Source organism: Rhinolophus hipposideros, assembly GCF_964194185.1.
Source record: "Rhinolophus hipposideros genome assembly, chromosome: 16".
Lineage (NCBI taxonomy): Eukaryota > Metazoa > Chordata > Mammalia > Chiroptera > Rhinolophidae > Rhinolophus > Rhinolophus hipposideros.
Genome location: NC_138062.1, coordinates 56,605,227 through 56,632,754, shown reverse-complemented (window position 1 = coordinate 56,632,754; position 27,528 = coordinate 56,605,227). Strand labels below are relative to the sequence as shown.

At 41.9% G+C, this 27,528-nt stretch overlaps 1 protein-coding gene across 2 annotated transcripts in view; it reads left to right on the top strand.

The window, feature by feature from the left end:
• The window catches only part of VAV1 (vav guanine nucleotide exchange factor 1), a 54,444-nt gene extending 44,121 nt beyond the window's left edge, over nucleotides 1-10,323 (top strand). Inside the window, exons 23-27 of one of the 2 annotated variants that reach the window (XM_081076056.1) lie at nucleotides 2,209-2,325; nucleotides 4,143-4,230; nucleotides 6,036-6,150; nucleotides 7,420-7,571; nucleotides 10,017-10,323. In XM_081076056.1, coding sequence (XP_080932182.1) covers nucleotides 2,209-2,325; nucleotides 4,143-4,230; nucleotides 6,036-6,150; nucleotides 7,420-7,571; nucleotides 10,017-10,070 — 526 coding nt within the window. In that variant the 3' untranslated portion in view covers nucleotides 10,071-10,323. The remainder of the gene's footprint in view (nucleotides 1-2,208; nucleotides 2,326-4,142; nucleotides 4,231-6,035; nucleotides 6,151-7,419; nucleotides 7,572-10,016) is intronic. The other variant, XM_081076057.1, reaches the window with a different exon arrangement.
• Nucleotides 10,324-27,528: the final 17,205 nt, after the last annotated feature.

Below are 27,528 nucleotides of genomic sequence, written 5' to 3'. Positions count from 1 at the left end.
AAGGAAGTCTCATACACATTAGCAGTCACTCCCCATTCCCCTCCCCCAGCCTCTCGCAACTGTGAATCCACTTCCTGTCTCTGTGCCTGTTGTGACATTTCACATACATGGAATCACACACTGTGTGGCCTTACATGTCTGGCTTCTCTCACTGAGCATCATGTGTTCCAAGGTCCATCCATGTTGTAGCGAGTGTCAGTGCCTCACTCCTTTTTATGTCTGCTTTTGCAGTCAATTTGATTTTTTAAATATGGCATTAAAATACTTATTTTATTTGTTATTATTTATTTTGATGGGTGAGTTTTTTGGTTCCCCATTTAAATTTTGTACCCAAGTTTAGTGCCTAACCCTTCTTGCCCTATTTCTGTCTTGGTGACCACAGAGCTGGGCAAACAGTGGACACTCAGTAAATGCCTATTCAGGAATGCCAAATTCCAGAGTAAAAGAAAAAATATTCTTCTATACACACATTCTCAACACTTCTGAAATCAAATGTGTGTGTTTTTCCCCCTTACATTAACATTTCTCTAGCTCTGAGACCAACCAGGTGTCCTATAACTCAGTTCAATTCTGACCCCATCCGCCTGGAGTTAGCATCAGATCCCACAGGTGATGGGCTTAGTCCCCCAAGATTGACCCCCCACTTCAGACACCAATCACAAATCTGGGCCTCTGCTACTTCTGATCTGACCAACTTTACATGTGGGGTTCCCACAAGCCCCTCCTTGGGTTGGATAATTTGCAACACAAACTCACAGAACTCAGGAAAACATTTTACTTACTAGATCATCTGTTTATTATAAAAGGATATAAATCAGGGACAGCCAAATGGAAGAGACCAGGTATATTATGGGCCAGGTATGGGGAAGGGGGTGGAGCTTCCATGTCCCATCCAGGCACACTATTCTTCAGTACCTCCAACTGTTCACCAACCAGAAGCTCTCCCAACCCCTTCCATTAGGTTTTTTTTTTTTTTAAATAGAGGCATATTACACAGACGTGATTGATTAAATCATTGGCTGTTAGTGATTAACTCAGCCTCCAGCCTCTCTTCCCTTCCTGGGGGTGGGGGTGGGACTGAAAATTCTAATCCTCTAATCACATGATTGCTTCCTCTGGCCACCAGCCCCCACCATCATGCTCTCCACGAGGCCCCAGTCCACAGTCATTTCATTAGCATAGAAAAGGACACTTATCACTTTGGAGATGCTAAAGGTTTAGGAAATGGGGGCAGAGAACAAATAGACGATGTATTTCTTATTATGTCACACAAAGACACAACCAGACCCAAAGAGCTGAGTTCTCTGCAATCCATGTGTCAAACTTTGCATGTGACTTAGACAGAAGTCTGATGGTCATTGCCCACTTCTGGACTCTGGCCACTGCCTCCTCAGGGTTTCAGTTGGTGTTGTCAAACAATGGTCACTGGTGCCAATTCAGTACCAACAGGAATTCCCAATTTGGGGTGCAGTGAAGAAGGAAACTTTATTTAGTGCAAACAGCTCAATAGTGTTATAGCTCAATTATGAAGCAGCACAACTGTGAGGTGGCCCTGGGACTAGGCCCCTCACATGGCGAGATAGCTCTACTTTGCCACCAGATGTCTTAGGTATTTCATCTGCAGCTGGGAAACACTGTCTTCAATGGAAAGGGAAAGTAGGCACTCCCTGAGCAAGTGGGGAGCTGAGTTACACAGACAGAAGTCCCTGCCCCTAGTCCCTGATTGGTCTGTCCTCATGCAAATGAGGACTCCAAATCCTCACAGTCTGATTGGTCCAAAAGTCAATGTCCTGATTGGTCAAAATGGAGCCACTCTGATTGGTCGATGAAGATGCTGCTAAAATATAATTCCAGGAAGTCCTTTATAAGTGCTGACTCAGACGTCAGGAACAAAGTACAGGCAGGCGTCAGGAACAAAGTACAGGCAGGCGGGTCAGTGCAGGCTTCTCCCTGAAGTGTGGTTTGCATGAGAGGCTTGTTTAGAAACAGCTGCAAGGCTTTGCTTTTAAATTTGAGCCCAGTTAGCTACGCGGAGCCCTTCTCAATAGTTATCTTCTTTTCAGAATCCAGTGTCTAAGGACTGTTGGACCTAGGCTGTCACCAACTTAAAAAAATCACAGGGGTTGGGAGAAAAAGAAGCCTCCGTGTAGCAATATGGGGCCCAGCATGGCGGCTGTGCAGACCTCTCTCCTTGGTGTGTCTTGGCAGGTATGCTGGCCCCATGGAACGTGCTGGAGCAGAAAGCATCCTCACCAATCGTTCAGACGGGACGTTCTTGGTGCGGCAGAGGGTGAAGGATGCAGCAGAATTTGCCATCAGCATTAAGTAATTCCTCCCTCCCTGACCCATCTTTCCTTGTGACCTGGGCGCTACAGGTGCCTGGGAGGAAGAAGGGAATGTACAGTCATGATAGCCACCTTTTGCTGAATACCGGGGGTCCTAAGTGTTTTAAAATCTTGTTTTCATTCCCTTCAAATGACTGACAACCCACAAGAAAGAGATATCCTTCCTAGGGAGGCTCCAAAAGGCATTTAGCATCCTCTAGGAAGAGGCGGAATGTCATCTGAACCCACATCTCGCAGACTGTGTCTTTCATGTCTCTGTTTGCTGAGTGCAGCTTCTCACTGATGGTGCTTGTTTCCTCGTAGGTTTCATAATTTTGTCTTGTGATCTTAAGTGGTGCTCCCCCTGTTGGAATCATTTCCTGCCTGGGTTTGCAGAGATTTTGCATTTGTTTCTGTTGATTCACCAACAGGTTAATTTCTTTTTGAGGCTAAAAAAATGTATGTAATTCCTTAGTTTCCCAGACTATATAGGTGTTTTAAGTTCAAACCCCTGACAATGGGAAAAAATAAAATGGAACAAGCATTGCTAAGAGACCCACTTAAAATACAGTCAGGAGGCTATTAGGGAAGTTGGGCTTTGCAGGTCTTGTGCCTCAGTTCTCAGAGCTGCTATTAAGATGATAACCTGTTGCTAAATTTAGTTCAAGGCCAAGCCATAAACATCCTGGAACAACCACTGGAACAAAACTGTGTAGACACCTTTGGACTTGATCTTCTCCTTGTACTTTTCACCTCTGTTGTTTGCATATTTGAACTAACCGAGTCCTGCTAACCTAGCCAGCAATCCTTTGTTTTCAGGAAAGAATTATAGTTTGTGGGTTTTGCCTTTACAAATTTGCCTTTCTTCATTCTCTCTGGAACGCAGTGTAGTTGCTACCCGAATCTGTGTCTCTAGGATAGCACTCCTTTTGCTCAAATAAATGCTTTTATTCTTTATTACAGCTGGAACCTCTCCTTGACTGACACTCCAAACCTTCCTGAGGGCAGGCTGAGGTTATGAATTTGCAAGGGTGACTTCTGTTTTGGGTTTGAGGCAGACAGCTTTTTATTGTCCCTGCTGTGCTGATGGGTGGCATTTTTCTAGCCCACCTCTTTTCCTGAAGGTGAAGCTTTTTGACAGTCTAGTCTTCCAGGCTACGGGTGGGTGTCAGGTCAACACTCCACCCAACAGGGACCCAGTAATTCTTGTGTTTCTGTGATCATCAAGACATAAGCTTCTTGGCTTCCAAGATTAGCAAACTCCTTAGGCTAGCAGTTCAGGCTTACTGCTTAGTTATTAGTTTTGTCCTTATTTTTGGCCTCTGGGGTTTTCCCTTACTTTATTGAGAGCTCAGCACTTTTTTTCTCTGCATTTCTGGGGTTTTCTGTAGTAGAGGGTGTTTTGGTTATCTAGTTCTCCACATTGGCAGAAGTGACTATCTCTTCCATGTGTCTACCATTTTGTGGTTCGACATGTTGGTGGAAGTGTGGATCTTGTCCTATCTCTTCTAGAACATTGCTTTCTTGACAAGGTCTCTTTGACTTCTCAACAGCATTGTGAGTCCAGGAAGATGATTCCTATTACCTTAGGAAGAGATGAAGGCTTAGAACAGCAACGCCACAGGGAAGGGATCCTGTTGGAGCAGCAGGAAGCAGCTTCAGTCTTTGGGTTCCAGTGGTCGCCCCCTCCCTGAAGTAGCCAAGATTGCATCTTCCATGGTTGGGGGTATATCCTGGGGCTGAGACTTGGCTCAGAATGGGCCTGGGTCCCCAGCCTCAGAGCCCAATGACCACTGGCCCGTCTCTCACTGCTTTCAGGTATAATGTTGAGGTGAAGCACATTAAAATCATGACAGCTGAAGGACTGTATCGGATTACAGAGAAGAAGGCTTTCCGGGGGCTGACGGTAAGGGCCAATCTCCTCCTAACTCCAGTGTCCCAGAATCTAGGCAGGACCATCCCTGAAGCTCCATCTTGGGACTGCCTCCCACTTACCCACATTCACAGTATCTCCTTCAAGGGTATTTTGAATTAATTGGCCTTAAACTCAATCCCCTAATGACCAATGATGATGATAATAATAATAATAAATAACAGTAGTGAGCATTTACAGAGCACTTATTGAGTGGCAGACATGTTACAGATAGACTCCAGTTAATCCTCTCAACTCACTCTCTGAATTCCCATTTCACAGATGGTTGAAACTGAGGTTAGGCCCCATCTAGTATCACAGAATAGCAGAACCCCTGTTACTGTGGACTTTAAGACTTATTTCTGTCTAATCTGTTTAATGATTATGTGGCTGAGAATTCAAATGCTTTTCAAGTGGTTTTGCTTCTATTTAGTGCCTTGTAATTTTGGACTGTCTTTTAGACATTTTAAATCTATTGGCATATGGATCTTATCCATTGTCTGTGGATTCTTGAAATCAAGAAAACACATTGTTTTTTTTGGGGGGGTGTCTCAGATTTCACTTGATCTTCACAGGGTTCCTTAACTCCCCCAGAGGTTAGGGACTGTTTATTCATTCCACAAATATTTTTCTGCCCCAAACTTTTTATTCTGAAAAATCCCTCCTCCAACATTTTTTATTTCTGAAAAGTTACTGGAATAGTATAATGAACGTTTGTAAATTTTTCACTTAGATTTATTAATTATTAATATTCTGCCTTTTTTGCTCTCTGTCGCCACACACACACACACATTTATGCTGTACTACTTGAGAGCAGGTTGCAGGCATCATGATCCTTCACTCATAAGTATTTCAGCATGAATATCCAAAGAGCCAAGACTTCTCATACCTCACCCTAGTGTCACTATCACACTCAGGATGTTGAACATTGATGCAAAATTATTATCTAACTCCTTGATTGCCCCAGTTAAGTCTTTTATAGCTGTTTGCCCCCACCAGGATATAACCAGGGATTACACATATTGATTGCATTTAGTGTTTATCTCCTTTTTCTCTTAGTTTTCAGTAGTTCCCCAGTCTTTTATTTATTTTTTTGATCTTTCATGATATTGGCAATTTTGGAGTCTAGAACTCTAAAATGCAAGCACTTTGTTTTACACAGTGTCCCTTAGTTATATATTCCCTCATTGTGTACTTATTATTAGAATCAGCTTGAGCATTTGTGGAAAAAGTATTCAGAAGTGCAACAGATCTGGGACTTGAATTCAGATGAGTTATATTTCAGAAGCCAGCTCTTAGCTGCTATACTCCACTGCCTCACCTGAGGCTGAATTCTAGATCCACCCTTTTCCAGCTGTGGGACCCTGGACAAGGAACTTGGCTGCTCTGTGACTCAGTTTCTCCATTTATAGAATGGGCGAATCATGAACATATTCACCTCTCAGGATTATTAGGATATTTTGATGACGTATGGTTGCCCTTAGAGAATTTATTATTATAATTAACTGTAAAAATAAAGCTCTTGGCACCCACTGAGTGGGGTGTGTTTTGGTGAACTGATCATTAGGCAAGTTGATTATTTGGTAAATGTATCATGAGGTGAATTGGTTATTGGGAGAATTGGCTTTAGGCAATGTAGTCTCTTCCCCATAAAATGGTCCTGGCTGTGCAGAAAGGGATTGAGCTTCCCATCATGGGGAGCATTCAAGGAGTTACTTGCCAGGGAGGCCAGAAGAGGGGCCTGCCCTCTCGGGGATTGGCCTGCTGGAATAGCATGTGTCCTGCTGTCCTCCTTCCAGGAGTTGGTGGAGTTTTACCAGCAGAACTCCCTAAAGGATTGCTTCAAGTCGTTGGACACCATCCTGCAGTTTCCCTTCAAGGAGCCTGAGAGGAGAGCCATCAGCAAACCAGCAGGTAGGAGGCCTGATGCTGGGGGCCTGTATCCCTACCTCCTTCCTATTGTGGAGGAAAAACTTGGGGATACCATGGACATTCCTTCCAGTGAGCATGCAAAGGTCATATCTGTGAATCAGCAGGAACTTTTCTCACTCCTGTCTGTCCCTTTGCTCTTGAGTGGTTTGCATACTCATTTGCTTGGATGGAAGGTGGGGCAGGGGTTACTTTTATATCGGGGAAGATGAGGACACTAGGAACCAGAAAGATCTTCACCTGTACTTTTTAAGCCTATATTTTTGTATGACTATCAAAGCTTAATTAGTATGTATAACATTCTCCTGCAAAGCAAGACTTTTAATGCACTCTTCCCTTTTCCTTTGCATCTCTCACCCACCAGATTTGTTGAAATTATCTGAAATGTTGGATATAGTTTGTTATGAATTAAAATGATTATGACATATTTCAGAAATTCTTTCTTAACAGTTGCATTTAACTTTGCAAATATAGAATCAAGAATTATTTAGACCATCTATATTTCTTGTCTTCCATGCTTTTCTTTATTTTTAAAATTCTTTATTTTGATTCAAATTTCACTTTCTGGAGTACATTCTGAAGTACGTTTTTCAGAAAAGTTACATGGGCTGTGTAGCACCTGAACTTTTTCTTTTGTCCAAAAATTTTTTAAAGAGATATTTGAAAATTGTTACTGAACTGTTATATTAATGAAAAAGCAAAACCAATATAACATCAGGACTCCAAGACAAGAATTGTCCCTATTCTCATCACCCAATAGAATAAATATTTCTATGTGCCTGTGTGCATTACTAATTTGTCCTGTTGTACATATGGTGTTCAATCTTAGCATATTTGTAAAAATACTACAAATTAATTTTATATTCTACAGTATCACTTAATATCGTACTATGAAATGTCTTTTCCCTTTGCTTATCTTTCTTCCATTTCCTCTCTTTTTCAACAGTTGGTCCTTAAAATAATGTTTAACAGCCCAGAATGAGTTTTTCCACATCAATCCTCTGCTCCTTTAACTATAAATATATTCAAACCATATAAAAATTTGTAAATGGTATTATTTTCTAAATTTGGATGCCATTTGGATTGGAAGGATGATTCTGGGAGCACAGGATACCTGACACTCTGCACACAGAAGCATTGAGGGACCCTTCATCCTGGTGTTACCTTCTGAGAGCATTGCCCTTCTACTCTCCCTGGACAGTTGACGGGTGTCTGCTCCAGGACTTTTTCCCACATTTGCTCTCCCCTACACAGCAGGAAGCACCAAGTATTTTGGCACAGCCAAAGTTCGCTACGACTTCTGCGCCCGGGACCGATCGGAGCTAAACCTCAAAGAGGGTGACATTGTCAAGATCCTTAACAAGAAAGGGCAACAAGGCTGGTGGCGAGGGGAGATCTATGGCCGGGTGAGTTAGGGTGGAGCTTGGCAGCCTGGGAAAGGGTGTTGGTTGGGGTGAGCTGGCCATAGTAGAACTTGTCAACCAATGATTGTTGGTGCCAATTGAACACCAATAGGAATCCCCAGTTTGGGGTATGGTGAAGAAGGAAACTTTATTCAATGCAAATAGCTCAATGGCAATACAGTACAGCTGTGAGAACATGAGAACAGCATGGCTATGGAACAGCTCATTAGTGTTACAACTCAATTATGAAGCAGCATGGCTGTGAGGCAGCCTTGGGGTGAGGCGAACCTGTTCTGCATTCTGCTCCAGCGTGCCTAATCTGCTCCAGTCTGTTCTGCTGTGCCCTGGTCTGTTTTGTGCCAGCCTGCTCTACTCCATTCTACTCTGCTCTTGTCCAGCTAGATTTCTTTGATGTTTCAGCTTCAGGTGGGGAAACATAGTCTTCTGTCTGTATTAGAAAGGGAAAGTGCTCTCCCTGAGCCAGCAGGGAGCTGACTTATATAGATAGAATGCCCTCCCCCTGGCCCCTGATAGGTCTGTCCTCATGCAAATGAGGACTCCAAATCCTCACAGTTTGACTGGTCCAAAAGGCACTGTACTGATTAGTCAAAATGAAGCCTGTCTGATTGGTCTGTGAAGAGACTACACAGCTCCCGATTAGATGGGAAAAGTCTTAGTCCTATTATTGGTTGAAATACAATTCTAGGAACTCCTTTATAAGGGCTGGCTCAGGTGGCAGTAACTCAGTGCTGGCTGGCAGTTCAGTGCAGGCTTCTCCTTAAAGTGTGGTTTGCATGTTAGGTCCCTGTTTAGAAACGATTGCTGGGCTTTGCTTTTGAATTTGAGCCCAGTTAGCCACCAGGAGCCTTTCTTGATAGGTGTCTTCTTTCTTAGGCTCCACAAGCTATACTGGAATTGTGGAATGGAGAAGATGGGGTGTGGCTCATGTGGAGGAAGGGACACAGAGATTGATGCAACTTGCACTTATTTGTTGATCACTTACTATGTGCTAGGCATTCTGCTGGGTGCTGAGGAGACAAAAATGAGCACAGTACAATCACTGCCCTCATGAAACTCATAGTCTAGTGAAGAGGATAGACCTGTAATCAAGCAGTTACAATGTTGAGTGGTCAAAACTGCAATGGGGAATCACAGGGCAACATGAGAGCCCCCAAGAGAACCTTTGACCACTCAAAGGGTCAAGAGCCCCAAGAGAACCTTTGACCACTCCTGGGAGCAGATCAGGATGACTTTTGGGGGGCCAAACTGGTCGCTGAGGGATGTGTAAAGTTAGCTGGTTAAAAGGTCATGTGGGGGTAGGGGAAAGTATTTTTAGGAAGAGGGACCAACCTGTGCAAAGGCCCTGGGGTAAGAGTGATTGGCGTGTTTGGAGAACAGGAAGAGTTAGGGTTTTGTGTCTGTCTTGTTTACTGTAGTATCACCGGTGCCTGGAATAGTGCCTGGCACATAGTAGGTACTCAATTAATATTGAATATATGAAGAGGCAGAGCTGGGACTAACCATTTTTACCTTTTGTCCTTTTTTGCATGCCTGAATTCAGACTGTTAGGAAGGACCTCAAGGTTTCTCAAAACAAGGTTTCTGCCTGGTTCTTATTTTTGTCTCACAAAGGCAGAGAGCCTTTTTTATTTCATCTGCTGATGAATTCCTGGCCTCTAGAATACTGCCTTGCTAGTAATGTTTTCTCGGAAATATTTGTTGAATAAAGACAAGGAAATAGGTTAGAAACCTACATCGTATGGGGGGAAAACATATGTGAAAAAGTGACCTGGATAATTACCTAGGTGAAGAGTTTTATTAAGAACCATGGAGGATAAGGTTAGTGTATAGTAGAGGACAATTAGTGTTTGAGAGAGAGCCTTTTGGGGTGTTTAGGAAGGTCTGGACTGTAAAGAATTTATCCATTTGTCTCTCTATCGGTCCATCCATCCATCCATCCATCCATCCATCCATCCATCCATCCTTTCAAAAATATTCTTTACGTATCTGCTGTGTGCCAGGAACTATTCTAGGCTCTTGGCACTCAGTAGTGAATAAGACACAAAAATCCCTGCCTTCTGGAGCTCATGCTGTAGTGTGTGTAGGGGGAGACAGATAACAAGCCCATAAGTAATAACATATACAATAAATTAGATGGTGATAAGTACTATGGAGAAACTGAAGCAGGAAAAGGGGTTACGGAGTATTGGGGTGGATGGGGTTTGTAGTTTTAAATAAGATGGTTAGGAAGCCCTTACTGATAAGGTGCCATGTGAGTAAAGAACTGTAGGAGGTAGAGGAGGTCAGCCGTGTGTCTTCCTGAGGGGTGTACTTTCTGGGGTAGGAGGTATGGCAGGTGCAGTGTGGGAGGGAACCTGTCTGAGGTGTTGAGGAACAGTGGGAGGAAGAGTGTACAGACTGTCCTGATGACTTCCTCATCTCTTCCCAGGTTGGCTGGTTCCCATCCAACTATGTGGAGGAGGATTATTCTGAATACTGCTGAGCTCTGGCACACTGGCAGAGAGACAAGAAGCTGCAGGCTGTGAGCCCAGGATGAGCAGGCTGCGAGGCCAGGGGCTGTGACAGGTCCCAGTGGGCTAAGAACCTGAGATGGACTATGGAGGGCCAGCGTCCAGCTGGCAGAGCTCCTGGGGTGATACCCTGCCATGGTTAATTTATAACACCCTGATTTCCTCTTGAGTCCCCTTGGGAAGGCAGGGCTCAAGGCAACTGCTTTTAATAAAATGACAAATGGAGGGCCTGGTGTTGTTCCAAAGGAACTGGAAGGGGAAAGATGGGAAGGGGCCCTGGGGCACAGACCAGCAGCCACCCACCAAACCCTGCCTTCAGCTTTATCACTTCTCTGCCGTGGTTTTCCATAAATGTTGGGTGTAATGACTCTACGTCCTGGATTTCCTGGGACAGCCCTGGCTCTCACCCGGGTGTGGTTGTTAATCACAATCCTTTTCATTCTCCAAAACGTTCTGGTTGGGGCAATAAATGCCACGGTCATTGTTTTAGCTTGGGCTTTTCCAGAGGCTGAGCCTGAGACAGGGATTTGGGTCTGGGATGGAATAAAGTGTATCTGGGAGGTAATCACAAAAAGCAGCTGGAAGGGAGTGAAGAGAGATGAGAAAGTGAAGGAGACAACACAAGGAACATTGATGAGCAGGTGACAGCTGTGGGCAACGGGGGCTCACTCTTATTGGCCTTATTGACCCTGGGAGTCAGTGTAGAACATGCCTGGGAGTTGAGGGGCAAGGGAGCTGGGGTATTTATTCACCAGCTTCCATCAGTCATTGCTTGATAGCTGCTTGTAGGAGGCAGTGCTGCTCTGGTGGCCAGAGAACCGCCGGTGTTTGGGGAGCCACTGACCTGTATGGATGTCGCCAGTGCTGGGGGCTGGGACTGTGGTGCCGACAGGGTCTGCAGTGTTCTCCCAAAGAACGGAAACCGCATGCACACCCCTTTGCAGACATCTCTATTCCATGGATGCCGTCATATGCAAGGTGTGGGTAAACTATAGAGTTTGCTACAGCCCGGGATCTGGGAGCTCCAGGGAACATGACTACTCGATATCACCCTGAAGCTGTCTAGATGGGGGGTGGGGGGGTGGGCTGGTAGGGTACAACACCCATCTCTGAGTTTAACATTCTTCTTTCCCACCCAACCCTTCCCCTCCACGTGGGGGACCCTGATCTATTTTGTTGCAGGAAAAGTTGACTCAGCCTGATGAAATACACTTCCACATATAAGGCCAGACTTTTTTTTAACATAAGACTACTATTGTTTTAAATTGTGGCAAAAGACACATAACACAAAATTTACCACCCCAGCCTGCTTTATGTGTACAGTTCAGGAGTGTGACATACTCGTATATCCACACTGTTGTGCACACAATCTCCAGCATTTCTCATCTTGCACCCACTAAGCTACACCTCCCCCTCTCCCCCAGTCCCTGGCACCTGCTATAGCCAGACTTTTATCTGGAGCCTTTCAGGGCTGAGATTTGTGAGGCTCCAAAGCCAAATTGCAGACTCTAAGTAGGCTTTTGATGTTCCAAAGCCAGGAAGCTGCTTCTTTGGTAATCTCCTGCGGACTGCAGGAGCAGCCCATAGGAGATAAAAAACGACGATGGACAGGGCTGGGGAGGGCCACAGCTATATGTTAATTTGGAGAAAGATAGATAATACTTCTAATGTTACCCCACTGCACTAATAATTAAAATGAGTTCATTAGGGTGGGCCCTATTCCATTGCCACTGTTATTGTAAGAATTGGGACACAGATATTCACAGACCACGTGAAGACATGGGAGAAGATGGCCATCTACAGGCCAAGGAGAGAGAACTCAAAGACACCAACACTACTGACACCTTGAACTCGGACTTCCAGTCTCCAGAACTGTGAGACAATATCTGTTTTTTGTCTAACGGGACAATCTAACAGGATTCTAACAAACTACTAGCCAATCATAACATGGAGTGAAGAGTTTTACCATGAGGAAAGTGGGGAGGCTATGGGAACAGAGACATATCTAACCGGATCTTGGGTTGGAGGGATGGTCAGGGTGGGCTTCCTGGAGGAGGAAATATCTAAGGTAGCACCTGAACAATGAGTTGGAGTTATTAAAGAAAAATGGGGGAAATATTTTTAGGGGGAGATACAAGGGAGGGTGTGCCTTGTGGGTTCTGGGAACTGCACAGGTTTCCCTTTTTTTAAAAAAAAATTATTGGGGAACAGTGTGTTTCTCCAGGGCCCATCAGCTCCAAGTCGTTGTACTTCAATCTAGTTGTGGAGGACAGAGCTCAGATCCAAGTTCAGTTGCTGTTTTCAATCTTTAGTTGCAGGGGGCACAGCCCACCATCCCATGCAAGAATTGAGCCGGCAACCTTGTTCAGAGCTCGTGCTCTAACCAACTGAGCCATCCAGCTGCCCCAGGATTCACTTTTCTTGGAGGGGAAGGGAGAGAGGGAGGGGCTGGAGAAGTTGGACCAAACCCAGGTAAGGCCTGATGCAGGACTTACCTTCTTATGTGTCCCCCACAGGGACTAGGAAGAGAGGGGTGGCTTCCTGAAGCCACCTGCTGGAGGAGGCTACTTCTTGCGGGCGTGGTGGAGACAATGACAGGCCTCAGGTGTATCCTGGAGTGGCCTGCTGATGGTTGGGGAGTTGGGCTTGAGGGAAGAGCTGTCTGTCACCCCAATATGCCTGCACGGAGAGGTTCAAAGGAACACGGCAGCCTCACGATGCTCGGAAGTTCTCTAGCACCAGCTGTCAGTTACATCCCTTTGCCTGGGGACACAGTTCTGGAGGCCATAAGTCCAAGGTCAAAGGGTCGGCAGGGTGCTGCTCCCTCTAAGATGACAGAGAAAAATCTATTCCAGGCATCTCTTAGCTTCTGGTAGTTTCTTGGCTTGTGGCAGCATAACGCCAATGTTTACATGGCATCTTCCTTCTGTATGTCTATGTCCAAAGTTCTGCCTCTTATAAGAATACCAGTCGTACTGGATTAGGGGCCCACTGTGCTCCAGTGTGACCTCAACCGAACTCATTACCTCTGCCAAGACACTATTTCCGAAAAAGGTCACATTCTGAGGTTCTGGGGGTTAGGGCTTCCACATGTGAATTTTGGAAGGATGCACTTCAACCCTTCAAACACATGCAGTGCGTACACAGCCCTCATAGAGATACCCTCATGTGCAACGGGACGAAGACAACGCAGACTATTATGAAGAAACAAAGACCCAAATACACACAAATGGGCAAATGAACCAAACAGAATGGCAGGCAGACGGATACAGACAGACAGACGAATATTTGCCCACGTATAACAGCAGGCAGACAGCTCAAGACACACGGATACAGCAATACCAGCCCCTCCCCACTGCAAAAGGCCAACAGACCCCAGACCCAAGTACTGCCCATCCCCCACCCCTGGAAAACCATCGAAAACAGACTGAAAATGAATAAGAACACAAACACACAGATGCAATCATACGGACACCCTCCTTCAACAGGCGATCGCATGCATGCACATACACACGTGCACATATAAAGCCGGCTTATGTAGACATGGGGCAAGAGGGGAAAATGGAGTTGAAGGGAACTAGAGGGATGAGAGTTTTCCCAGAAGAGGATGTTGGATCTGGGTCTTGGAGGGCTAAGTTCATGTTTGTACTGTTCAAAAGGCAGGGAGACGTACTGTAGGTGGAGGGGACTCTACCAGGAGTCCTTGGCTGATCTGAAGCCTCTTCCCCCTTCTTTAGTCTCTTCCAGGGGCCTCTGTGCGGGCTGTTGAGTCAGTACCCTGTGTCTTCTGGAAGAGACACGTTTGATCCGAAGGAATGACTCTCTAATGGAATTTCAATGAAGTCAAGCATGGGACAGATTTTCTTTCTTTTCTTTCTTCCTTCCTTCCTTCCTTCCTTCCTTCCTTCCTTCCTTCCTTCCTTCCTTCCTTCCTTCCTTCCTTCTTTCCTTCCTTTCTTTCTTTTTAAAACCAGTTTAGTGAGGTACAATTGACATATAAAAAGCTTACATATTGAATGTATGCATTGCAATGAGTTTGGGGATAAGTATTTACCTGTGAAACCATCACCACCATAAAGGCCATAAACATATCCATCACCTCCCAAAGTTTCCTCCTGTGGTGGATTTTTATGTAGGTCCCATCATACTTCATGGGGACTGTTGACTAGAGGAAAGCCTGTCCTCAGGACACAGCATACAGTGTTTCCGTGGAGTTTGGGACTGGAGGCCCAGGCTCCCTGAGATCTTTCTCCACTGTCCCCACAGCACCAATCCGGAGCTGTGTGCTGCTGTCTAGTGGCAGTCGCTGATTTGGTTTTAGCACCCAGAGCTTTCTGAACTGTAAAGGGAGGCTTGAAGTCAGGCCTACAAGTTTGAGCTTTAAACTGTAGAAGATGGAGAGCCATGGAGTAGGGTGATTCAATCAATGGGTGTTGGTATAGCATTCGCCAATGTCACAGTGTAAATACAGCAACGACAGCTGATTTCAAGTCATTAGTATCAGAAACTCCTCTGTTTCCACCTCCCTTGTTTCCAGTTCATTCGGGAAAAGCACACCTAACATCAGATAGCACAGGCACCAGGCTGAATCCTTAAAATGGCCCACAGAGCCTTATTTGCATCTCCCTTCCTGTCCTGGCCAAAATGGCGCCCCCATGTCAAGCAGAAAGGGGCAGGAGAAAAAGCTGAGTAAAGATGTGGCCTTAGTTTGAGTTTACTTTGAGATTAGCTCCATTGAGAAAAATAAGGCAAAGTAGCAGGCCAGAGCGTTTCTTGATGGTACTGGGTGGTCATTGTGGATTGGATGGCCAATGAAGACCTCTCTGACCTGAGTGAATGCAGACAGTGCGCCATGGAAAAATGGGGAAGGAAAATGTGTGTTTTAAGCAGAGGGAGCGGCAAGTAACTGTTCAGTCAGTACACTGTATTTTCTACAAGAGATATATTTATCCAAAGTAATGACTCTCTAATAGTGGAATTTTAGGCCTGAAGTCAGACATTGGACAAATTTCCTCTTTTCTTTTTTAAAACCACTTTATTGAGGTGTGAGGAACAACCTTGGTGAGATCAGAAAATAGTAATAAGGTTAGCGTGGCCTGAAGTAGAGACAGCAAGGAGAGAATTAGGCAGTGAGATTGGAAGGGACAGGCTTTGATGAAAACTCATTTTCTAATCATAATAGGAAGCCAGTGTTTCTGTATACAATTGTATTCTGTGCAAAAGGGCCTGGCTGCAGGGGTAAGTGGGGACTGAAACTCGTCCTGAGCTAAGCCATACACTTTGGGAGCGGGGCTGCCTTTTTCTAATTCTCACAAAGACTCTGTGCAGATCAACAGTGGTGACCAAAAGAAGCTGTTGGAGGGTTTAAAATAACTTTATTATTTTTCTCATGTGGTAAAATATACATAATATAAAGTTTGCCATTTTTGCTACTTTGAAGAGCACAGCTCAGTGGCATTAAGTACATTCACATTGTTGTGCAACCATTCCCACCATCCATCTCCAGAGCTTTCTCATCTTCCCCAAATGGAACTCTGTCCCCATGAAACACTCACTGCCCTTCCCTCCCCCAGCCCCTGGCACCACCATCTACTTCCTGTCTGTATGAATCTGAGTCCTCTGGGGACCTCAGAAAAGGGAATCACACAGTATTTGTCCTTTTGCGACTGGTTTATTTCACTGAGCATCATGTCCTCAAGGTCCATCCATGTTGTAGCAGGTGTCAGAATTTCCTTCCTTTTAAGACTGAATAACATTCCACTGTCTGGATGGACCACATTGTATTTATCCATGTATTCACTGATGAATACCTGGGGTGTTTTCACCTTTTGGCTACTGTGAATAATGCTGCTTTGAACATGGGTGTATAGATTTCTGTCTGAGTTCCTGTTTTCAATTCTTTTGGGTATGTAGTACCCAGAAGTGGAATTTCTGGATCATATGATAATTCTATATTTAATTTCTTGAGGAGCTGCCAGACTGTGTCCCTCAGCGGCTACACCATTGTACATTCCCACCAGCAGTACACGAGTGTCCCGATTTTCACATCCTCGTCATCACTTGTGATTTCCTAGTTGTTGTTATAAATCATCATCCTAATGGCTGGGAAGTGGCAACTTGTTCTGGCTTTGATTTACATTTATCTGACGATTGGTTAAGTTGTGGATTGGAGGCTTTTGTAAGAAGATTCAGATTCAAGAATGAAAGTAGTTGACTTGGAATTAGTATCAGGTGTCTCATCTCTAGTCTCCAGGGATGATCTTTGAAAACTGGGGTCAGAATCTTTATACTATGGGTTCCTGCCGCGTGATATTTAAAACAATACAAGCAGCACTGATTTTACAGGTTCTTTCCAATCCTGTGTCTAGTTCTTGGGAGTTTTAATTCATCTTGGGTCTCACCCCTTGTGGCCCTTTCTCTGCAGTGAAAAAGATGAAAAGTAATAAATAGAATTGGAACACTTCTGCTTTTTCATTCGTCTGTAACCTTGACAACCTTTCCAGTCGACATATTTTGTGGCCCCCGCTCTGGTCCTGTCTTTGTTTTTAAATGCTCTGTTTTAGCACTTCCTCTTTCTACAAATACTCTGGGTGTTTTAGTTAGGGTAGATAGTACTAGCTGCTATAACACACAAGCCCCCATCTCCCAATGGTTAACACAACATACTTAATTCTCACTCACTCAATGTTTCAACGTGGGTGTTCTTGGTTGGGTGACTCTCCTGGGTAGCTCCCTTCCAGCAATCATTTAGGGATCCAGCTTTCTCCCATCTCATGCCTCTGTTATCCTCTAGAACTTCCCAGATGTCCTCTATTAGGTCCTGTATCTGGCAGATGGGGCAAGAGAGAAAGGTGAGGTTTGGAAGGTCAGGTAGCATGTGTCCATGGGCCATGCTTGGAAATGGCATCCATCACTTCCCCTTGCATTTTCATTGGCTGGGTCTCAGTCGCATGGCCATACCTGACTGCACAGGAGGGTGAGAAGTATACTGTAGCTATGTATTGCTGAGGAAGAGGGAAATAGTTTGCTGAACAACTAGTGAGTCTCTGACCCACTAAGAGATCTTTCACACCACAGACACAATTCCTCTATGTGTGCTATTCAAATTTTCTATCTCCAACATATTTCTGAGATCCAGGATGGATAAAAGATGGCTGTCTGCTGGCTTAGGTGACGGTGGGTCAAAGTTCAGGGGCCAGGAGAAAGGGAAGAAGCTTTCTGAGTAATCAAAATTCATTAATAAGCATTTGTTCTGATTGATCAATGGTGACAGGCAGCTCATCTAATCGCTTATGAGGCAAAGAATGGGAATTTGGGTGGTGTGTCTTGGCCTTGCCATAGGTGTACAATGGGAAACCTGTGAATCTTATCTAAGGTATATGGGAAACGATGGTTCCTTACAATTTTTTGTAACACAAAGGATTTACCATTTTAACCACCCTATTTTTAAATTATTTTTTTACTTTGTAACTTTTATTGAGTTGTGTCAAATACTTCATTCACATTTTACATGCATTGCTTTATTTAATCTTTTTAAAATTAAATTTATTGGGGAGACATTGGTTAGTAAAATCATGTAGGTTTCAAGTGTACATTTCTATAATGCATCATCTATAGATTGCATTGTGTGTTCACCTCCCAGAGTCAGTTCTCCTTCCATCACTATATGTTTGACCCCCTTTATCCTCTTCTACTGCCAACCCCCCTTACCCTCTGGTAACCACTAAACTGTTGTCTGTATCTATGAGTTTTTGTTTGTTTGTCTTGTTCGTTTGTTGCTTTCAGTTTTATATCACACATACAAATAAAATCATATGGTTCTTGACTTTTTCGGACTTATTTTGCTTACCATGACAATCTCAAGATCCATCCGTGTTGTCACAAATAGCTGTATTTCAGCTTTTTTTATGGTTGAGTAATATATGTGCCACTTCTTTATCCAATTATCTATCAAAAGACACTTCGCTTGTTTCCACATCTTGGCCTCTGTCAATAACGCTGTAATGAACATAGGGGTACATATATCTTTATGGATAAACGTTTTCAGATTTTTTTGTGGTAGATACCCAGAAGAGGGATTGATGGGTCATTTCGTAATTCTATTCTTAATTTTTTGAGGAAGCTCCATACTTTTTCCATAATGGCTGTACCAGTTTACATTCCCATCAGTAGTGTATGAGATTTCCTTTTTCCCCACAGCCTCTCTAACACTTGTTATTACTTGTCTTGTTGATAATAATCATTCTAACAGGTGTGAGGTGGTGTCTCATTGTGGTTTTGATTTGCATTTCCCTAATAGCTAGTGAAATTGAGCATCTTTTCATTTACCTGTTGGCTGTTTGTGTGTTTTCTTGGGAAAAGTGTCTCTTTAGTTTCTGAGCTCAGTTTTTAATAACACTGTTTTTTTGTGTGTTTTTTTGGGGGGTTGTGAGAATTCTTTATATATTTTGTAAATTAACCCCTTAATAGAGGTATTGTTTGCAAATATCTCATTCAGTTGGTTGCCTCTTTGTTTTGTTGATGGTTTCTTTTGCTGTGCAGAAGCATTTTAGTTTGATATAGTCCTATTCATTTATTTTTGCTTTAACTTACCTTGCCTTTGAGGTCAAATTCATAAAATTCTCCCTAAACCCAAGGTCCATAAATTTAATAACTATGTTTTCTTCTATGCAATTTATTTTTCCAGGTCTTATATTTAGGTCTTTGATCCATTTTTAGTTAATTTTGGTGTATGGTGACAAATTGCAGTCTACTTTGATTATTTTGCACGTGACTTTCCAATTTATCCAGCATCATTTATTGACGAGGCTTTCTTTTCTCCATTGCATGTTTTTGGGTCTTTTGTTGAAAATTATCTGCCCACATATATGTGGGCTTATTTCTGGTTTCTCAGTTCTGTTCCATTGGTCTGAGTGTTTGTTTTTCTCCAGTACCATGCTTTTTTGATTATTGTCTCTTTATTGTACAAACTGAAGTCAGAGAATGTGATACCTCCAGCCTTGTTCTTTTTTCTCAGGATTTCTTTGGTTATTTGGGGTCTTTGTGATTCCATACAAATCTGATATTTTTTTTGTTCTATTTCTTTTTTTTTCTTTTTTTTATTTAAAGTTTATTGGGGTGACAATTGTTAGTAAAGTTAAGTAGATTTCAGGTGTACAATTCTGTATTACATCATCTATATGTTCTATTTCTTTTAAAAATACCTTTGGAATTTTGATGGGGTTTATATTAAATCTGTATATTGCTTTGGGTAATATGACCATTTTAACTATGTTGATTCTTTCAATCCATGAACATGGAATATCTTTCCATTTCTTTGTGTCTTCTTCAATTTCTTTTAATAATGTCTTGTAGTTTTCAGTTTATAGGTCTTTCACATCCTTTGTTAAGTTTATTCCTAGGTATTTTATTCTTCTTGTTGCATTTGCAAAAGGAATTGTTTTTGTTTTGTTTTCATTTCCTTTGCTGAAATTTCATCGTTAGTATATAGAAATGAAATGGATTTTTGTACATTGATTTTGTATCCTGCAGCTTTACTCTATTTGTTTATTGTTTCTTTCTCTCTTTATTTCTCTCTCTCTCTTTCTTTCTCTCTCTTTCTCTCTTTCTCTCTCCCTCCCTCCCTCCTTCCCTCCCTCCCCCTTCCTTCCTTCCTTCCTTCCTTCCTTCCTTCCTTCCTTCCTTCCTTCCTTCCTTCCTTCCTTCCTTCCTTTCTTTTGATGGAGTCTTAATGGTTTTCCATATAAAGAATCATGTTGTCTGCAAAAAGTGACAATTTGATTTCTTCATTCCCAATTTTAATGCTTTTTATTTCTTTCTTTTGCCTGATTGCTCTGGCTATGACTTCCAATAGTATGTTGAATAATAATGGTGAGTGGGGGCATCCCTGTCTTGTTTTGATCGTAGAGCAAAAGCTTTCAGTTTTTCACCTTGTGTATGATATTAGCTGAGGGTTTGTTATATATGGACTTTATTATGTTGACATACTTTATTGAGTGTCTTACTCATAAATCGATATTTTATCATGTCAAATGCTTTTTTCTGCATCTATTGATATGATCATATGATTTTTAATTTTTATTTTGCTTATGTGGTGTATTGCATTGATTGATTTGCATATGTTGAACCATTCTTGAGCCCCTGGAATTAACCCCACTTGATTGTGATATACAATCTTTTAAATGTATTTATGTATTTAATTTGCTAGTATTTTGTTTAGGATTTTTGCATCTGTATTCATCAGAGATATTAGTCTCTGATGAATATTGGTCTCTGATGGTAGTTTTCTTTTTTGTGTGTTATCCTTACCAGGTTTTGGCATTAAGATAAGGTTGGCCTCATAAAATGAGTTAGGAAATATTGCCTCTACTTCAATTTATTGGAAGTATTTGAGAGGATGGATATTAAATCATCTTTGAATGATTGGTAAAATTAACAAGTGAAGCCATCTGATCCTGAACTTTTGCTTTTGGGGATGTTTTGGATGATTATTTCAATTTCCTTACTGTTAATTGGTCTATTTAGATTTTCTAGTTTGTGATTCTGTCTAGGAAGGTATATATTTCTAAGAACTTGTCCATTTCTTCTAGGTTATTGAATTTGGTGGCATATACTCTTTTATTTTTGTATGATCCTTTGTATTTCTGTAGTAGCCATCATAAGTTCTTTTTCACTTCTGACTTTGTTTATTTGTATCTTTCCTCTTTTTTACTTAGTGAGTCTAGTCAGGAGTTTGTTCATTTTATAAATATTTTCAAAGAACCATGTCTTTGTTGCATTAATTTTTTTCTGTTGTCTTTTTGTTCTCTATTTTATTTAGTTCTGCTCTAATTTTTATTATTTCCTTCCTTCTGCTGACTTTGGATTTCATTTGTTCTCCTTTTTATAGTTTTCTAAGATGTAATATTAGTGGGGATGTGAAAATGCAGTATGGGACATATAATAAATAATGTTTTGAAGACTATGTAGGATGTCAGATGGGTGCTGGACTTATTGGGGGAATCACTTCATAGATAATATAAATGCCTAACTACTGCACTCTACACCTAAAACTAATATAAAATAATACTGAATGTCATACATATACATATAATATACATATATATAATATATACATATATAATGCATATATATATATATATATATATATATATATATATATATATACACATATATGTAATCGTCACAGGATGTAAAGTACAGCATAGGGAATATGGGAATATAGTCAATGGTCATAGAGAATATAGTCAATTGTAACAGCTATGTATGATATCAGATGGGTAGTAGGTGGGGTTATCACTTTGTGAGGGGTGTAAATCTCTAATCATTATGTTGTTTTGTACACCTGAAACTAATAAAAAATAACAAAGATATAATGTTAGGTTGTTTATTTGGGATTTTTCTTGTTTCTTGAGATAGGCCTGTAATGATAAAATTTCCTCCTATTACCACATTTGCAGCATCCCAAGAGTTTTGATATGTTGTGTTTTCGTTCTCATTTGTTCCTATGTATCCTTTGCTCTCTGGTTTTATTTTTCTTTGGCCCTGTCTTTCTTTAGTAGCATGTTGTTTAATCTCCATGTATTTGTGGTTTTTCCTGCTTACTTTTCGCAGTTGATGTCCAATTTCAAAGCATTGTGGTTGGAGAATATGCTTGGTATAATTTCAATCTTCTAAAAATTTTTGAGATTAGTTTTGTGTCCCAACATATGGTCTATCATTGAGAATGTTCCATGTGCACTAGAGAAGAATATATAATTTGGTGTTCTGGGATGAAAGGCTTTATAAATGTCGACTTTGTCCATTTGGTCAATTGTGTCATTTAAGCCTGATATTTCCTTATTGATTTTCTGTTTGGATGATCTATCCATAGCTGTCAATGGGATATTTAGGTCCCCTACTATAACTGTGTTTTTGTTTCTCCCTTTAGTTCTGTTAGTGGTTACTTTATATATTTTGGTGTTCTCTGATTGGGAGCATATGGGGCATGATCACAAAATATGGTAAATGTTTAAATAAAAAATTACTACAGGGCTGGCCCAGTGGCTCAGGCGGTTAGAGCCTCATGCTCCTAACTCCGAAAGGTGCTGGTTCAATTCCCACATTGGGCCAGTGGGCTCTCAACCACAAGGCTGTCGGTTCAACTCCTCAAGTCCCACAAGGGATGGTGGGCTCCAGCCCCTGCAACTAAGATTGAACACGGCACTTTGAGCTGAGCTGCCGCTGAGCTCCCGGATGGCTCAGTTGGTTGGAGCGCGTCCTCTCAACCACAAGATTGTCGGTTTGACTCCAACAAGGGATGGTGGGCTGTGCCCCCTGCAACTAGCAACGGCAACTGGACCTGGAGCTGAGCCGCACCTTCCACAACTAAGACTGAAAGGACAACAATTTGACTTGGAAACAAAAGTCCTGGAAGCACACACTGTTCCCCAATAAAGTCCTGTTCCCCCTCCCCAATAAAAAAAATGCTACAGTAAAAGACACATTGCCATTCATCCCCCTCAAAATACTCCCCTTCACTTCAAATACACTTATCCCATAATTCTTGCCACTTTCTGAAGCAGTTCTGTAAGTCCTCTTTCACGAGTGTCTTTACTTAAGCTGTTACGGCTGCCTCAATGTCCTGAATCAATTCAAAATGTTTACCTTTTATGGTCATTTGACTTTCGGGAAGAGCCAGAAGTTGCACGGTGCCAGATCTGGTGAAAAAGATGGATGAGGACACAATGTAATGTTATTATTTGACAGAAATTGCCATACTAGAAGTGATGTGTGCCACGAAGCATTGTCATGATGGAGGATGAAACTATTTGCCCATTTCTCAGGCCAGCACACTTTAAAACACACCTCTCAACCATAGCTCACACCCTACTGACTGCACCAAACAAGTTGAAAATTGTCACACACCATTACTAGGGTTTGATGTGTCATTTCCCATATTGAAGATCCCTGCTTTTCCGTTGGCTGACACTCGGCAGCAGCATTCACCACATTTCTTGATCACACCTTGTATATATTGATAAGTCTTATGGTCTTCTTGATGTATTGTCCCCTTTATCATTATAAAATGTCAATTTTTGTCTCTTATTATTATTTTGTAAGTCTTGAAGTCTATTTCATCAGATATAAGTATGACTGCACCCACTTTTCTCTGGATGCGATTTGTTTGGAGTATCATTTTCCACCCTTTCACTTTGAGTCTATATTTGTCCTTGCAGCTGAGATGTGTCTCTTGAAGGCAGCATATGGTTAGGCTTTATTTTTTGATCTAATCTGCCACTTTTTGTCTTTTTATTGGTGAGTTCAGCCCATTTACATTTAGGGTGATTATTGATATATGAAGATTTTTTATAGCTATTTTATCTTTTGTTTGCTGGAGATTGGTGTCTCCATTGTTTCTTTGCTTTTGTGTTTCTTTGCTTTTGCTGTTATTTTAGTTTGGTGGTATTGTATGATTTTTTTTCCCATTTCCTCTTTTTTATGTTATGTGTCTCAGTTTTGGATTTTTATTCGTGAGTGATTACCCTTAAATTTATGTAAAATAAAATTTTATCCAGCCCGGTGGCTCAGGCGGTTGGAGCTCCGTGTTCCTAACGCCAAAGGCTGCCGGTTCGAGTCCCATATGGGCCAGTGGGCTCTCAGGCACAAGGTTGCCAGTGTGACTCCTCGACTCCCACAAGGGATGCTGGGCTATGCCCTCTGCAACTAACAATGGCAACTGGACCTGGAGCTGAGCTGCGCCCTCCACAACTAAGATCGAAAGGACAACAGCTTGACTTGGAAAAAAGTTCTGGAAGTACATACTGTTCCCCAATAAAATCCTGTTCCCCTTCCACAACAAAATCTTTAAAAAACATAAAATAAAATAAAATTTTATATATACAGTAGTTTTTTTTTCTTCAGCATGCATCTTACCTCCATTCTCCTTTGCAAATTCAGAACTTTACCCCATCCCCTTTTATGTTTCGTTGTCACAAATTATCCCTATTTATGCTGTGAGTTCATTTCTGCATTGCAATAGCAAATTGTCTTCTTCTTCTCTTCTTTTTTAATGTTTTTATCTCCTTTACTTTTTATGTTATGTTTAAGTGTATAGTGCCCTATTCTGTGTAGGGGTTGTCATTTCCTGCTTCTTACAGATGGTTTTGTATCCTTTTGTCTTTTTGCTTCAGGTACAGTAACCCCCTTCAGTATTTCATGTAATGTAGGACTTGTGGTCCTACATTCAGCTTCTGAATATCTGGAAAGGTCTTTACTCCTCCTTCATATCTAAAGGATAACTTTGTTGGCTATATTATTCTTGGCTGGTAATTTCTTTCTTTTAATAGTTTGAAACTTTGATTCCACTTTCTCCTGGCTCATAGAGTTTCTGCTGAAAAATCTGATGATAGTCTAATGGGGTTTCCTTTGTAGGTTACCATCTTCTTTTCCCTGGCTGCCTTAAGAATTCTTTCTTTGTCATTAATTTTTGACAACTTCAATATAATGTGCCTTGGAGAAGGCCTGTTATGATTGAGGTAATTAGGTGTTCTGTTTGCTTCTTGGATTCAAGAATCCAGTTTTTTTATTTTTTGTTTTTTTTCATTTTGGAAGTTCTCATTGAGTATTTGTTTGAATGGGCTTTCTGTGCCCTTCTTGCTTTTTTCTTCTTTTTGTATACCCATTACTCTCAAAGTACTCTTTTTGATGGAGTCAGATAGTTCTTGTAGAGTTCTTTCACTTCTTTTAATTCTCAAGTCTCTCTCTTCTTCCATCTGAGTCATTTCCAGATTTCTATCTTCAATCTTCCCTTGTATGCTCACCTCTATTTTCTAAGCTCACTATTTCATTCTGCATCTCTTTTATTGAGTTCTTCAGCTCCAGGATTTCTATTTGGTTCTTTTCAAAAATTTCAATATCTTTGGTAAAGTAGTCATTGATTTTATTTCTGAATTCATTAAACTACCCATCTGAGTTTTCTTGCATCTCATTGGAGCTTTTTCAGAACTGCAATCTTGAATTCTCTGTCGTTTAAGTCACATATTTTCATGTCCTTAAGTTTACTTTCTGTAGACTTTTCATTTTCTTTCAGAGCTGCCTTGTTCCTTGGTTATCCATGGTAATTAATGGATTCTTTCTCTGCCTAGACATCTGTGACAGTGAATTGGGCAGCAGGTTGCTAAGAAGAGGTTTTACAGTAGGTGGCGCTAGAGCATTTTATTTTCTCTTGCACTGCTCTGGCTGGCTTTTCGGATTTCTACTGGGTGGGGGGAGATCCCTTGTATTCCCTGGGGAGGTGAGTGACTCTGCTGTGACCAGGTCAGCTCCGTCTCAGGTCACCACCTCTATGGGAGCGTGTGGTGGCGTTCTGAACCCCTGAAATCCCAGTGCTGCTCCTGCAGTCAGGTGCAGTGCTGTCCTGCCTGAGGTGCCCCAGGTACCCCTGCTGGGATCAGCTGTGAAGGGTGGGGGTGGGGTGGGCTGGGAGAAGCCGCTGGTGTGTTTGAGGCTTTGTTCTCCTCCTAGTAATGGCGACTGCCAGACACAGCTGCCTCATCTTTGTATCTCCACCCTTCTCACCGGGATTAGCAGCAATGTGCATCTGCTGCTCAGAAACTGTCACTCCAGTACTCAGTGCTATAGATAGTCTGCTTACTACATTCACAATATTGTACAGCCATCACTTTATCTAGTTCCAGAACATTTTTATCATCCCGAAAGGAAACCTCATGCCTATTAACAGTCATCCCCCACTTATCCCTTTCCTCAGCCCCTAAAAACCACCAATCAGCTTTCTATCTCTATAGACTTACTTATTCTGGATATTTCATATAAGTTGAATGATACAGTTATGATTTTTTGTTTCCGGTTTCTCCACTGAGCATCACGTTTTCAAGGTTCATCCACCCTGTAGTGAGTATCAGCACTTCATTCCTTGTCATAGCTGGATGATATTCCATTATATTTGTGGGCCACATTTTGTTTATCCATTCATCCATTGAAGATATGTGGGCTCTTTCTACTTTCTGGCTATAGCGAATAGTATTCCTATGGATGGTTTTTTATTTATAAATTGTAGAAGAATAGGGCCGGCCCGATGGCTCAGGTGGTTGGAGCTCCATGCTCCTAACTCCGAAGGCTGCCGGTTTGATTCCCACATGGGCCAGTGGGCTCTCAACCACAAGGTTGCCGGTTCAACTCTTCGAGTCCCGCAAGGGATGGTGGGCTCCACCCCCTGCAACTAAGATTGAACATGGCACTTTGAGCTGAGCTGCTGCTGAGCTCCCGGATAGGATAGCTCAGTTGGTTGGAGCACGTCCTCTCAACCACAAGGTTGCCGGTTCGACTCCCGCGGGGGATGGTGGGTTACGCCCCCTGCAACTAGAAACGGGCAACTGGACCTGGAGCTGAGCTGCGTCCTCCACAACTAAGATTGAAAGGACAACAACTTGACTTGGAAAAAAGGCCTGGAAGTACACACTGTTCCCCAATAAAGTCCAGTTCCCCTTCCCCCCCCCCAAAAATGGTAGAAGAATAGCAAAAGATGAATAATATTTCATGACACATGGAAAATGTATGAAATTTTTATGTTCACAGATCAAGTTTTATTGGCACATAGCCACTTTCATTCATATCATTTACGGCTGCTTTCACACTGCAACGACAGAGTTGCATCAGAGACCCTATGGATTGCAAAGTTGAAAATATTTGCTCCCTGGCTCTTTACAGCAAAAGTTGCTAATCCTTGAGCTAAGGGGTCACAGGGTGTTTTTTAGCCATCTTCTTTGAAGCTCTGCTTGGGTGACATAATACAGCTTTATTATTGACTTTTATTGTAATGTTCTCCCAGATTTGGGGCTGCATCCTAATTGAGAGAGAGCCCCACTGTAAAATCCTGTAGAAATAATACATGCATGTATTTGTATGTATGTGTATGTAGTATATCAGGGTAATAGCTGATGTATACTTACTGTGTACTTGTTCCTTTACTAAGCGATTTCTAAATGTATTACTTCATTGAGTCCTCATGATAATTATATAAAGTAAACGTAATTTTTGGTGGATGAGAAAATGGAGGTTCATAAGTGGTTGAGCTAGAATGTGAATGTTACAGGTTGAATTGTGTCCCCCCCACCCCAATCCATATGTTGAAGCCCTCACCCTTAAGATCTCACAGTGTGACTGTATTTGGAGATCAGGTTGTTAAAGGGGTAATCAAGATAAAAATGTGAATGTACTTAATGCCACTGAGCTTTACTTTTAAAAAGGGATAAGATGGTCAGTTTTATGTTGTGTGTATTTTACCACAATTGACCAACAACAACTGAGCCAAATTTATTATGTTAATTAAAACCTATTATGTAATTTTAAAAATGTAATGTCAAACATGAAGAAAGAATATAAGAATAAAGATCAGCTTTTTTATTAAATACAAAAAAAAGATAAGATGAG